This window comes from Lutra lutra, chromosome 6 (genome assembly GCF_902655055.1).
Source record: "Lutra lutra chromosome 6, mLutLut1.2, whole genome shotgun sequence".
Lineage (NCBI taxonomy): Eukaryota > Metazoa > Chordata > Mammalia > Carnivora > Mustelidae > Lutra > Lutra lutra.
In genome coordinates this window covers 14162765-14176574 of record NC_062283.1, presented here as the reverse complement: position 1 = coordinate 14176574, position 13810 = coordinate 14162765, and the positions used below count along the sequence as shown (strand labels likewise).

At 50.3% G+C, this 13810-nt stretch overlaps 1 protein-coding gene across 1 annotated transcript in view; it reads right to left on the bottom strand.

The window, feature by feature from the left end:
- Positions 1-13179, bottom strand: part of GFOD1 (glucose-fructose oxidoreductase domain containing 1) — a 102746-nt gene extending 89567 nt beyond the window's left edge. Inside the window, exon 1 of the mRNA XM_047733033.1 lies at positions 12223-13179. Within this exon, the coding sequence (XP_047588989.1) occupies positions 12223-12475 (253 nt within the window). The 5' untranslated portion in view covers positions 12476-13179. The remainder of the gene's footprint in view (positions 1-12222) is intronic.
- Between the last annotated feature and the right edge of the window lie 631 nt (positions 13180-13810).

Sequence of the window (13810 nt, the reverse complement as noted above, 5' to 3'; positions counted from 1 at the left end):
AGTGTCCTTCTCTAGGGAGATCCTCTTATCCTTTCTCATGCCATGAATCACAGCCCCATTCCGGAACTGACCCTTGTACCGTAAGGGGTTCGACTGTATCACATGGGGACGCGAGTTTCCAAGTTTCCACTGCCATCGGACACAAGCACAAAACCAGGAACAGAGCAGGCTCCCCCTCTCCTCAGCTGACCCCACTCTCCACCACAGCATGGCCACAGGGAGCTTTTGTCTTTACAATGTCTCTCGCTGAATGGACTTCTGCAGTTCTTCTCACACCCTATAAGGCGGCCATTTGTGCTCCTCTCACGGGGGTTCTTTCCAATGATCCTACAAGCTGTTTCCCTCACCTACCCCAGAGCTGTGTCATCTGTGACTGTCGCCATTTGGAATTGAGGGGAGAGAAGGATTTAAGTGGAACTTACTGCTGATGGCATGGGGGGTGATCTGCTGGCAAAATAATAATAATCATAATGATAATGATAATTCTAGATAAGAACAAAATTTTTTTTTAATTTTGGACTTTTCTTTTTTAAGATTTTATTTATTTATTTGAAACAGAGATCACAAGTAGGCAGAGAGGCAGGCAGAGAGAGAGGAGGAACCAGGCTCTCTGCTGAGCAGAGAGCCTGATGCAGGGCTCGATCCCAGGACCCTGGGATCACGACCTGAGCTTTAACCCACTGAGGCAGAGGCTTTAACCCACTGAGCTACTCAGGTGCCCCTAAATTTTGGGCATTCTTAAACTACTCTTTGTCCTAAGTGGTCAGTCATAGGATACACAATTTTCCTCAAAGTGTTGCTCCAGAACCAAGTGATTCCTTGGAAAGGACTTTATATCATAGAACTTTCTATATTTTCCTTTACAATTATGTAACTCTGACCCCCGCACCCCCCCTCTTCTGTATTTAGTATAAGCCCCACCTCCTCCAGAAGGTCTTCCTGGACCATCTGGCCCTCAGGAATTCCTCTTTCCTCTGCTGTCAGGCAGGATCCATTATCTGCAAGGCCACCTCCTCAGGGACGCCTGCTGCCTGAGGAGCAGGGCCCCTGGGGACCCGTGTGGCCTTTCCTCACAGGCCCGGCGCATTTTATCTCTAACCTCAAACTCAAGTTCCCCACTCAGTGAAACAAAGGCTCAGCAGTGAACTTTTTAACCAGCCTCTAGATCCAGCCCTTCTAGAAGACAACATAGCGATAATTCACCACCTATTACAGGACGACCCTGCCAGATCTCACTTCTGTGCAAGTCTCCCATTCACACATATAACACTTTTTGTGAGGGGAATTCTCTGTCTTGTTGTTGGGTTTGTTGGTTTGTTTGTTCTGGGTTTTTTTGTTTTCCGGTTTTTTCTCCTTCATTTTAGTACCTGTGTGGATTGGCATGGGGAAGCTACCCAGGTGACGGACCCTTATTCCAATACTGATATTTTGGGGCTATACAACTGCCATAAGCAAATCCTTCCTGGCCTCACAGTATCACGATTCACTCTGTACTTAATCATAGACTTTACTGCGTTGTTGTGTGTTTGCATATGCTTATCTTGTGTAAGAACAAAGACTGTATCTTACTATCTGGGGCATTGCTACCACAGCTAACAGTGATACAGGCATTCAAATACATTAATTAAATAAAAATAAATGAGGAAGAGAAACATTCTCCGGACACTGGGCAGAATAAGCGACCGAAGGATCCTGGACCACCTCGGATAATCCTCAAACTGGAAATGTCCCCAAAAGACAGTTCAGCGCATCATCAGGGCCCACAGCAACGCTGGGGTCCCGGGTGTCAGTATCCGCTCACATGGCCATCTCACTTTTCTACATAATGAACCATTTCAGTGAATATTTGGCAAAGCTAATTTTACTTGGGCTGGAGAATTTGTTCAGCTGCATCTAGTTCCAAAATCAAAAACAAAGGGAAGTATTTGAAAACCCAGCAGACTACCCCTAACTTAACACCACAACAAAAATCACAAAACCAATGCTTACAACTCAGTAATAGGAAGACAACCCAATTTAAAATTGCTCAAGAAATTGGAAGACCTATGACCGGCTAAGAAGCATACAGTAAGGTGCTCTACATCGTTAGTTATTAGGGAAATGCAAATCAAAATCATGAGATCGTACTACGCACTAACTATAATACTGGCTGTACTCAAAAAGGCTGACAATGGGGCACGTGGGTCGCTCAGTCGGTTGAGCATCTGCCTTCAGCTCAGGTCATGATCTCAGGGGCCTGGGACTGTGTCCCATGTTGGGAATCCCTGCTCAGCGGGGAGTCTCCCTCTCCCTCTGCCCCTCCCACACCTCCCACCCATGTTCTCTCTGTGTGTCTCAAATAAATAAAATCTTTAAAAAAAAATTGAAAAAGGTTGACAATACCAAGTGTTGGTGATAGTGTAGAGAAATTAGAATATTCCTACATTGGGGCACCTGGGTGGCTTAGTCATTAAGGGTCTGCCTTCGGCTCAGGTCATGATCCCAGGGTCCTGGGATCAAGCCCCATATCGGGCTCCCTGATCAGCGGGAGGCCTTCTTCTCCTTCTCCCACTCCCCCTGCTTGTGTTCCATCTCTCACTGTGTCTCTCTCTGTCAAATAAATAAAGAAAATCTTTAAAAATAAAAATAATAGAATATTCCTACATAGGTGGTAGGAATATATAATGGCACAGCTACTTCAAACAATTTTTCATTTATTAGAGAGAGAGAGAGAGAGAGAGAGAGAGAGAGACAGGGAGTGCATGAGTGGAGGGAGGGGCAGAGAGAGAGGAAGAGTCTCCAGCAGATTTGGCACTGATCTTGACCCTGAGATCATAGCCTGAGCCGAAACCAAGAGTTGGACAGGTACAGCTGCTTCAGAAAGCAGTTTGGCAGTTGGTTAAAAGGTAAATATATGTATACCCTATAACCCATCAATTCCGTTCTTAGAGATCTATCCTCAAGAAGTGAAAGCCTGGGTCTACAAAAGACTTGGGTGTAAATGTTCACAGCAGCATTATTCATTACATTAAAAACTGGAAACAATACAAACACCAAGCAAAATGGCGAATGGATAAACAAACTGGTATATCCATACAACAGAATATTACTTGGCAATAAAAAAGGAGTGGCTTTCTGACAGATGCAGCAATGTGGATGAAGATCAAAAACACGCGAAGTGAAGGGCGTCTGGGTGGCTCAGTTGGTTAAGTGTCTGCCTTGGGCTCAAGGCATGATCTTGGGGTCTTGGGATCGAGCCCTGCCTTGGGCTCCTTGCTCAGTGGGAAGCCTGCCTCTCCCTCTCCCTCTGCCTGCTGTTCCCTCTGCTTGTGTTCTCACTGTCAAATAAATAAAATCTTTTTAAAAAAATGCTAAGTGAAAGAAGCCAGACACAAAAGACTACATGTTATAGGATTTCATTTATATGAGATTTCTAGAAAAAGCAAAACGGTAGGGATACATCACATGCAGGGTTGCCTGGGGCTTGGTACAGGAATGGGGGCTAGTTGCAAACTGACAGGAAGAAATTCTTGGGGATGTTGGAAGTTTCCTAAAACTTTCTACAAGACTATATACATTTACTAGAAGTTAGTGAATCTCAAAGGGGAAACCTTATGTTATATCAAGTTTATCTTAATAAAGCAAAAAAACAATGCAAAAGCTACACACCAACTTAATTGGGGCTTTAAAACTCTATGGCTTCAGTTTATAGATATTACACTAGCTAAAAGAGCTTTCCGGTACCATAAAACCTATTATAGTTGGAAATTAGAAATTTTACCAACAAGTCATATCATTTTAATGGAAAGTTATTTTTTCTGAATTTTTTAAATAATCCACAGGGCATTAACAATTCTCAAGGTAAGTCTAAACTCCAAGGTGTCCCAGCTTGCTTAAACCTGAGAAGCCAGCTTCCCCAAAGCCCTGTTGACAGATGCAGAATTGGTCAGGGTAAAGGGTCCATGTGGGTCTTGGCAATGAAGATTTGAAAGCCTTTCCCCCCCAACAGCCCCCCTTGGTTGAGTCTGAACCCAAAAGATTTATTTTGCCTTCAAGGTCTTCCTGCTTTAGAGGAAGATGCTCAAAAAGTACTCTCCTAGGGACCCACATTCACCAGCTGGCCTCAAGGGAGCAGCTTCCACACCAACGAGACTTGCCAGACCCACGCTTGTGTGACACGCCTGTCAGGTCCATCACTTCCCAGCTTGCCTGGCTGGGTGGACTTGATCCAGGCAAAACATGGATTCATCAAGGTTCTCCAGAGAAAATGAACCAGTAATGGGGTGGGGGGGGGTGTGGGAGAGAGAGAGAGAAAGGGGGGGAGAAAGAGGAGGTAAGGAGGAAGGGTGGGAGGAAGAGGGGGCTGAGGGGGAGAGAGAGAGAAGGGGCAGGGAGGGAGAAGGTGGGAAAGGGAGGACAAAGGGAGAGGGGGGAGCAGAAGAGGAGAGGGAAGGAGGAGGCAGGGTGAAGGGTGGGAGAGAGGGGGAAATGGGGAGGGGGGAGACTGAGGGGAAGGGGAGGGGGGAGATGGAGGAGAGGTGGAGGGAGGGGAGGGGAGGGGGAGAGAGACCATGGGTGGGCAAGTGAGAGCAAGGTAGGCTTCTTTTTAAGGAATTGGCTCACATAATTATGGGGCCCCGGCAAATCTAAGATTTGCAAGGCAGGCCAGCAGGCTGGAGACCTAGGGAAGGGTTGATGTTGCAGTTTCCAGTGTGAAGCGATCTGAAGGTAGAAATTCCTCTTCCGAGGACCTCAGTCTTTCTCTTGACTCCTGACACCTTGGAGGCCTTAACCTAACACGCACACAACAGGTCTCTGCCTCACGGCGGTCCTCAGCGGGCAAAGGCCAGGCAGGAGGGGCTGGACCATAGAACCACCCCACAAAGCCAGTTATTTTTATCTGCTTTCCCATCCCATATTTTACCAACACAGACACCCTCAATGTAGTAATAATGAGAAGGCGGGCATCAGTTTATCGTCCCATACATCTGCTCTTTCCACTGTTTTACCACGGCCATTATGCCAAGCGGCGAAATGCCAGGTGTATATTTGAAGAAAGGATATAAAGAACCTACAAAGTCAAGAACGGTCTGCATTTGCAAAATCTTCAACCCAGTCTGTGGCCTTGGCATTACTGCCTTCTGGGAGTGGGGCACTCCTAAGCCCTAGGGCCCCGTTTCCCTCCAGTAGAGGGTCCCCATGGTGTTTTGTGATGAACCCCCCACGTTACCAGATAACCTCCAAGAAGACTGAGCCGAGAGGGACCATCGGGAGCAGGGGCTGGGCGAGGGGGGGGTCTCTAAACCCGTAATATTTGTATTTAGGAGTTCTGTCCCGCACCCAGGCCCTGGTCTAAAGAAGGATGGGGGATGAGGCCCACACACGGAGTTCAGAGTTTGCAGGCACCTGCTCAGGCCTCCGCTACGTCCCTGCCCCCAAACTCCGCAGAAGACCCTGCATTGTTCCCACAGGTAATGGTACATCCTCACAGCAACACGGTGCGCTCCTGGGAACACCATCAGTGCCTTCCAGATCCCAGACCCAGGAAGCAAGTAAACCCCATATCTGAAGATTGGCTTAGGCGCATTCCCTTTAAAAAATAAAAATTTTTGGAAAAGGGGCATGTGGGTGGCTCAGTGGGTTAAGCATCCAACTCTTGGTTTCGGCTCAGGTCATGATCTCAGGGTTGGAGGATCGAGCCCCACGTCAGGCGGGAAGCTGTTTGAGACTCTCTCCCCCTCTCCTTATTCTCTCTAAATAAAGAAATCTTTTAATAAATAAATAAATAAAAATTTTAAAAACCTTTTTACTGTATTTTCTGAATCTGGCAGAAGGGAATCATGTCTAATAAATACAAAAGCCAAATCTTCAAAAGTACCATTTGGAACAGGCTGAAGAATGGACCACCTTGAGGGGAAACAGAATGACATTTATGGAACTTATACAGATAGCTGGGGGGGTGGTGGCTAAGTCTTTACACACCCCCTCTGATTTTAATTGTCATACCAACCTTGTATCATAGTATCTTTAGCTCCATTTTATTGATAAGAAGACTGAGGCTCAGCGGATGATTATACAGTTGTGACCTGCCAACCTTTTCTATCATCAGCAGGTCTGTCAATCACAACGCTATCTACAGTGATGGGCCATGACTGTCCTCAATCAATATATGTAACTAATTGCCAGTGTATTTCTTTCTTGGTGAAACCCTTAAAACAGGCTATTTACTTCCACCTTTTTTTTTTTTTTTTAAGAGAGCAAGCATGAGCATGAGCTCAAGCAGGGAGAGCGGCAAAGGCAGAGGGAGAAGCAGGCTCCCTGCTCAGCAGGGAGCCTGATGTGGGGCTGGATCCCACAGCCCTGAGATCATGACCTGGGCCAAAGGCCGATCGATGCTTAACCAACTGGGCCACCCAGGTGCCCCTACTTCCACTTTTTTTTTTTTTTTTTTTTGGTTCTTCTCCAGTTTCAGGATCAAAATGCCCAACCTCTTCCTATAGCTTCTTCTCACTCATACATTTTCAAAGCCAGATATCATCAGCAAAATAATCACTCAACTGAACCTAATTTCAATTAGATGAAATGAGATTGGTGATGCTTGACTTTTCCTAACAGTACATAGTCATCTCTGCCATTTACATAATGCCCCAGGGCTTCCTCAACCCTACTCCAAGCTGATAGACCAAAACCGTCTCACTCAGTGCTCAGTGGCAGAAAGCCGGAGAGAAAAATGCAATTCCCTCTTCCACACAGTCTTAGGAGAGAAATACATCCAGAAGAGAGGTCGAGGGGGACCTGGGATTCCAGAACGGTTACTACCACATCCAAAGAGGACGTCTGATCATCTCCAGCCCTATTGCTGCCTGTGTGGCCACCATGCCTGCCCAGCCCTGCTTCCTCCTGGTTCCCACCCTTTCCCACAGCCCTTCTCCACCCGGGGCAACCATGGAAACTCTGCAGTAGGGCAGGAAAGGGCATGGTACTCTGGGTCCTCAGCTGAGGATGCCGAACATGACCGGGCAAGACCGATGTACCGTCAATGCTCAACGAAACTCTACAGCCTTATTCCCCATCCCAAAGGAGCCTGCCCTCCCGTGAGGAAGCTCCCCCAGAGTCTGCGCTAAGGTCTCCAAACACTGGGGCAGGGAACATGAAAACAGACATCGTCACATCACACACTAAAGCCAACGGATTATTTTAACACAGTTCCCCAGCCAGGTTAATTATTCACAGCAGGGTTGGTCTTGTTTTCTCAAAGGCAGAGAACCACCACATCTCTGTGTCTGGCCGCCACCGCAGGCACATCACCTGGGAGCTAGAGAGAAATTCTAAACCCTGGGTCCCACCCTGGAATCAGCATTTTGACAAGATCTCCCCACCACCATCACTCCCCAGGGGGCGGAGGGGGTGAGCCCCTGTGTGAATGTCTGGGAGGCTCCTGTTGATAATCTTTTGCCTTCCCCAAGCATTCATTCATTCATTCATTGGAAAGGCATTCCAATGCCTTTCCAATGAATGCATTGAATTTGCAATGAAAGCAAATATTTATAGTGTGCCTACTGGGTGACTCAGCACCTGGCACTGTCTAGGGGAGATAAGGCTACCCTGGTGAGCAAAGCAGACACAGGCCCTGCTTCAAAGAACTTTCTTTCCAGTTGGGGAGAGAAATAGCAAATAAGGGAACAAGCAAACAAACGAAAAGAGGTCATCACTAACCTCAACGGCGCTACCAAGAACATGAAGCCTCAGACAGCTTCTGTGCAGGGAAGGACATAGAACCACATACGTGTTTGTATGCCACTCACCTGCTGTATAAAGACTAGATTGGATAAGGAACAAGAGTGGACCTAGGGAGGCAGCAAGCAGGTTTGGCTCATTGCACAGTCTAGGTGCTGGAGGACAAATCAGACATGGGATTTGACTGACCCCTCACCCCCAAGTCTGGCTGGGAACTGTGCTGCACTGGAAACAAAGGTGAGTGAGCCCATCCTGGCTGCCTTCAGGCACGGGGCAATCAAGGGGCTTGCAGAGCTAGGCACAGGAGGAAACCGACAAACAGCAGTGTCACTTCAGGGGCCAGTTCATTTGGCAACATCTTTGTTAAAGGAAATGAGCACATACTTTTTGACCAGCAGCTCACATATTTACCCTACAAGCACACTGGTGTGTGTGCAAAGGGAAATAGGTTCTAGGTTATTCATTACACATTTGTAGAAGCAAAACACTGGGAACAACCTAAATGCTGAGTAATAGGGAACTGGTTACGTCAATTTTGATTTATTCACATAATGAAATACTACACAGCAAAAAAATAATAATAAAAAAATAAAAAAAATAAAAATAAAAATGGATACTTCCCTATGCTGTTTTTTTACATGAATATAGATGTCTATGTGAGTGTATATATAAATTCTTCTCAAGATAATACTGTTGCACGACAAAAGCAAGCTATATAACAGTGTGTATGAGATGTTACCAACTGTGTCAAAAAGATTTAAAAAACGCCCAGACACCTATTTGCTAACACATACTTAGCAAAACCTTCCAAGGTTGACATTTAAAAAGCAAACAAAACAACAACAGAACAACCTGGCACTGCCTCTAGTTGAAGAACAGGGACTGGGGGACACTTATCCCTCACTGTACGCTTTTATAGTATTTACCATTCGTAACACGTGGATATAGAACCTATTCCAAATAACTAAGTGAAATTTAAATTTTACCCAAATGCACTAAAATAGGTTCAAGAAAAGGTGAGAGCAGTTACTGGTGCTGCGAGCCCAGCAAGGTATGTGAGGGGAGAGACTGGGAAAGGGGGAGACTTCAGGGAGGAGGCAACCCTGGGGCCAAGTCTTGCAGGATGGACAGACATCCATCACAAACACAAGGCAGAAGGTTCCAGACAGAGGCATGGACCTATAATCAAACAGGGTATGTTTGAGGACACACCAGGAGTTCTGTGTTTAGCTGAAGCCGTTAGGGTTCCAGAACCGCCAGCAGGACAGAAGCCTGGGCAAGGCTCATCACAGGCCAGCCCTTGCCAGTCAAGCCAAGAAGTTGAGACTCTTCCTAGAAGCGACGAAAGTGGGGGCTCAGTGACACGATTGAGCCTGCGGTTCTTCAAGGAAAGGCTGGCAGTGGTGTGGGAGACGGAGGGAGGCGGCGGTGTGGAGGGGCATACGGGAACCTTGCTCAGAGACCTAGGTAGGGGCCTCGTTCCTTCTATGGAGGAAGCGATGATGGAGAAAAAGGAACAGAGTCAAGAGAGAACAGATTCCATGCGTGGGGTAAACGGAAACAAAGGAGAACGCCAACGATCTCGTCCGAGCTACTTGGAGCTGACAGAAGAAACTGAGGCCAAGAAGCAAGTTTAGGGGATAGAAGAGGAAGAAAAGAGGCAGAAGGGCAGGTTCAAATCCCTAGCTGTCTGCGCCTGAGCAAGGCCGCTCAGCTCTCTGAATTCTAGTTTGCCGCATTTGTAAAACGGGGCTAACGTCTACACTAGGGGCCCATTCCCACAGTGAAGGGGAATGTTTTATACACGGCACCTGCCACATTGCCTGGCATGTGGTAAAATTGTACAAAAGGACTGCAGAAAGTCTCTCCCACAGAGAAATGCCTAGATCACCAAAGGACAGATCTCAAGGGAATTTTTAGAAATTCAAGGAGGTCTATGATTCCACGGACTCTGAGTGTTATTCCTCCGTGGTCCCCAGATTGTCCCTCACCTTGACACACCAGAGACCTGTCATGAGTATGGATGGAGGGCCGCAGACCACTTGCCATCGCTGGGCAAGCAACTCAAAGCCCAGGCTTTGGCCAAAAGAAGGACACTTCACCGGGGCCAGTCAACACCGACTTGGTTCAATGTCAGGCAAACACCACCATCTATAAACCCCCAACGGCCAAACCAGCTCTGTAACTGTTCGGGTGTTTTACTTCCTGTGTTGTGTGTCTGTGCGCTGGACCTCTAACCATGACAGCAAAGCACACCAGGACGAACCCCCAGCTGCACACTCACAGATACAATGTGAAAGAGAGGGACCTCTGGGCATTTTCCAGTGAAGACAACTGGGGAATGAGACAAAGCCCAGCCTCACCTAAATTCAATGCCCCCCCTCCCCGCCATTCTCTAGAATCACAAACTATCTCAAATTACCTGTAAAATCAGGTTTAAAAAAAAAAGCCCAAGACTTACTACAAAAATATAAGCAAAACCCTAGTCTTAAGTCATGATTATTAAACTAGGTCTATTTCTGAAGATTCTTGCTTGGTTTTCGAGAGGTAACCCATGTTAATCTTGTCAAGGAAAAAGAAAGTCATAGGAATTTTTGAAAATAAGAACAGAAGTATCCAGAAATATATTATTTGTGTCACTTCTCTCCAACCCAGAGCCCCCAGATGCTTTCTTGGCTGAAATACAAGAGATGGTCAGAAAAGAGGAACATCCTTGTTCTCCAAATGGTCACTCTCCTGGAGATAGGCCTTATGGGGGCTGACCTTCAGGACTGTGCTGCCACAGTGGGGAAAGGCAATGTTACAAGGTCTTTCTGATATGACCAGTCATTAGATCTCTATAGAAACAGAGCTCAGGACAGACCTGTTGGATACAAAGTGTTCTAATAGATTTATGCTATTTGGATGTTTATAAGCTATCTGATAATGCACAGATCCCTTGTAAGCACAAAGGTGAGCAACCTAATACATACGATTACATCAAACAGGAAAGTCAGAACCCAATGCCATTCAATTCAAGACCAAAGAAAATAAGCCACAAAGGTCAGAAACTTAATGAAATGAACATGAAAGCAAACGGACAGCCTTGGGCAGCCTCTTAGGAATTCTCTCAGAAGTCCCTGGTAGAGTCAAGAGCAGAATGGCCTGATAAAAAGTGGTTTTCTAGGAAGAAAGAGTTCTATCTTCTGGTCCTAGATCTCTGAAGATAGAATTAACATATACATACATTTCACCTATCCTAAATTCATGCCAGTTTAAAAAAAAAACATGCCTTCCAAGATGACATAAATTACCATTGATTGGCTTGAGTACTGTCCCTGCTTGTGCCCTGTAACTCTTCTTTAATGTCGTGTCCTGTGCCATAAGCTGTCTCTTTCCCCATCAATAAAAATTCCAGCTTTCAAGGTGGGTGTTCCATTTCCTGGGAGAGTAAGGAGTGAGCAGTATTCCTGGGACTGTCTTAGGTACGTACAAGAATTGCTGGTGGACAAATTTTGCGCTCCTGTGGGCAGGGAGGGCATGGACGCCGAAGCTCCTGAGTCCTGGGTGTTCAGACCGCTTGCGTTTCATGGGGGGACCAGATGGCGAGGGGGCGGTGAAATCATTCCCAACCTGCTTGTCAACCTCAGGCCTGGGAACTTTCCCGACGGTTATTAAGGAGGGACTACAGCATGCTCCCACGTGAAACTGGCTGCGTTGGGCCTTTTCCCACACAAAACATCCCTGCCTCCGCAACTAGTGCGCGCCCCCCCCCCCCCCCCCCCAATTTAAGATCTATCATTTCAAACCCACGCGGAAGACAATCCCCAATTCCCGAGCTGCCACACTCGGCAGTTCAATCCCCCTGGTGGTTCTGTCAAACCTGGTTACAGACCCAGGAACCCCTTGGAAGTCGTCCCCCACCCCCCCCATCCAACCACTCCCGCCATCCTCGCTTAGGGCGAAGGCGGAATCATCCCAGTTGAACGTCACATTCTAATCTCACACCAAACTAAGAGCAGTAAGAAGCAAACCCGCCTAGCAGGGCGCCACAGCTGCTACCCATCAGGTAGTCCACCGCCCCCGGGAATATCCGCCACACGTGTGGGGCCCCTTATTCGGGCTTTCCTGGGCCGCGCACTCGCCTCTCGCAGACGCGCACCCACGCACACACTCGGGGCACTACAGGCACAGCTGCGGACTTAGTTTTCTCTTCCTGACAGCGGCTCCTGCCCAGTCCTCAGCAGCGGATGCGCCTCGTCGCCAGCCCCGGAACACACGCCTCCTCCAGCCTCCGCGCCACGCACGTGGGAAGGCGCGTCCAGGTAGTGCCAGAAGGGAGGAGAGAAGCGCAGAGGCAGGGAAGGCCGGGGATGAGGAAGGAGGGAGCTCCGAGTGGCATGTGGCATCTCAGGTCCCCGGGCCGGCGTAGATGCCTCGTAAGCCTCTGGGATGCAGAGGGGGCGAGGGCAGAAAAGCAGCAGGGGAGGGAAGGAGCCGGAGGGGAGAGGGAAGGGGGTCGCTCACCCAGGGTTTTGACAGCGATCTGCCTGGTGAGGGGCGGCGGCAGGTTGATGCACACCAAGTCCACGTCCTGATGCAGCAGCACCTCGTCAATGCGGCTGGTGTAGAAGGGGACGCTCATCTCCTTGGCCAGCTCCTCCGCTTCCTCTTGCGTGCGGCCCCACAGCGCCTTCACCGCGAAGCCCTCATCTTTCAGCAGCGGGATGATGACACGGGCCGTGAGGCTGGTGCCGAACACGCCCACCCCGGGAAGCATGGCTGCTCTGGTCCGCCGGGTTCTGCCTTAGCTCAGATCTCCAATCCAACGCGCTCACACACACCCCTCTAGCCAGTCCTGCGCCCGGCTCGCCGCGGTGCGCCAGCCGCCCGTGCCCCGGGCAAGGCGCCCGGGTGCCGAGAGCGCACCGAGCTGCGGGCGGAGCAGGCTCGGGGCGCCTCAGTACGGCGTCTGCTGCAGTGTCCGCCAACCGGGGCTCTCGTCCCTCCCGGGGGCGGCGGCAGGGACCCCCCCGGGGCGCCCGAGGCCCCGAAGCCCCGCGGAGCCCCGGCTCAGGCGGCACCTCCGCCGCAGCGCCGGCCGGCTCCTCGAGCCCCGCCGCGGCCGCCCCATGGCCGGCTCATCCCCGCGTCCGCGCCTCCGGCGACCCGCTCTCTCCCGCGTGGTTTCCGCAGCCGGCGACTCGCACGCACGAGCCTCTACAGCCTGCCCGAGCACCGACCCGCGCGGCTGCGGGGTCCCCTTTCTTGCCCGCCCTTGGCTCGGAATGAAATAATCCAGCGGCCGCCAGGAGGCCGGCTAAGCACGCGGCTCGGAGGGCGCCGGGCGCGGATCTCGAACTGCAGCGCGGCGCGGGCTGCCACGACCCGGCGCCAGCCTCCTCATTCTGCTGCCATGTTCGCTCACGGCGCGGCTCGGGCGGCCTCGGCCCCAGGCCGGCTCGGACTCCGGGATCCCGCGGGGACGAGGGCGGAGTTGGGGAGTTTGGCTGTCAGCAGCCAGGGTGGTGCCGCACCGCCCCCGCCGCAGCGCCGCGCGCCATTGGCCGCCGCGCGCCGCCCCCGCCCCGCCACCGCGGGCTCCCGGTGCGCGCCGCGCGGGGCCCAGGAACCCAGCCCGGCTCCTCCCCCCGCCCCGCCCCGCCCCGAGCGCCCGCGGTCCCTCCGTGGCTTCCCTTTCTTCGCCCTCACCTCCTCCTTCCCTCCCTCGCCTCTTCCCAAACCCCGCCCCAAGCAGGCCAATAAATCCATCAGGGCCCGGCGCGCCCTTCTGGGTGGGTCGTCAGTCCCTAGGAAGCGGGCAGTGGGCGACTTGTCCCCGGGGAGTCTGGGGTGGGGTGGGGGGCGGGCACCGAGGTGTGCGCAGCGGAGAGGGAGCCTTTCCTACGTGCAGAGAACCACTGTAGCGACGCTTTCCAGGCACTCCCTCTTAATCCTTGCACCAACCTTAAGGTTATTGGTGCAACCCCTTTACCTGATGATGCAGTTGAGTCCCGGGAAGGGTAAGTGACTTGCACAAGGTCACACGATAGGTAAGCCGCAGGCCTGACTTTGGAATCCAGGCATGGCTCCAGAGTTTGGGCGGTGAGCTGGA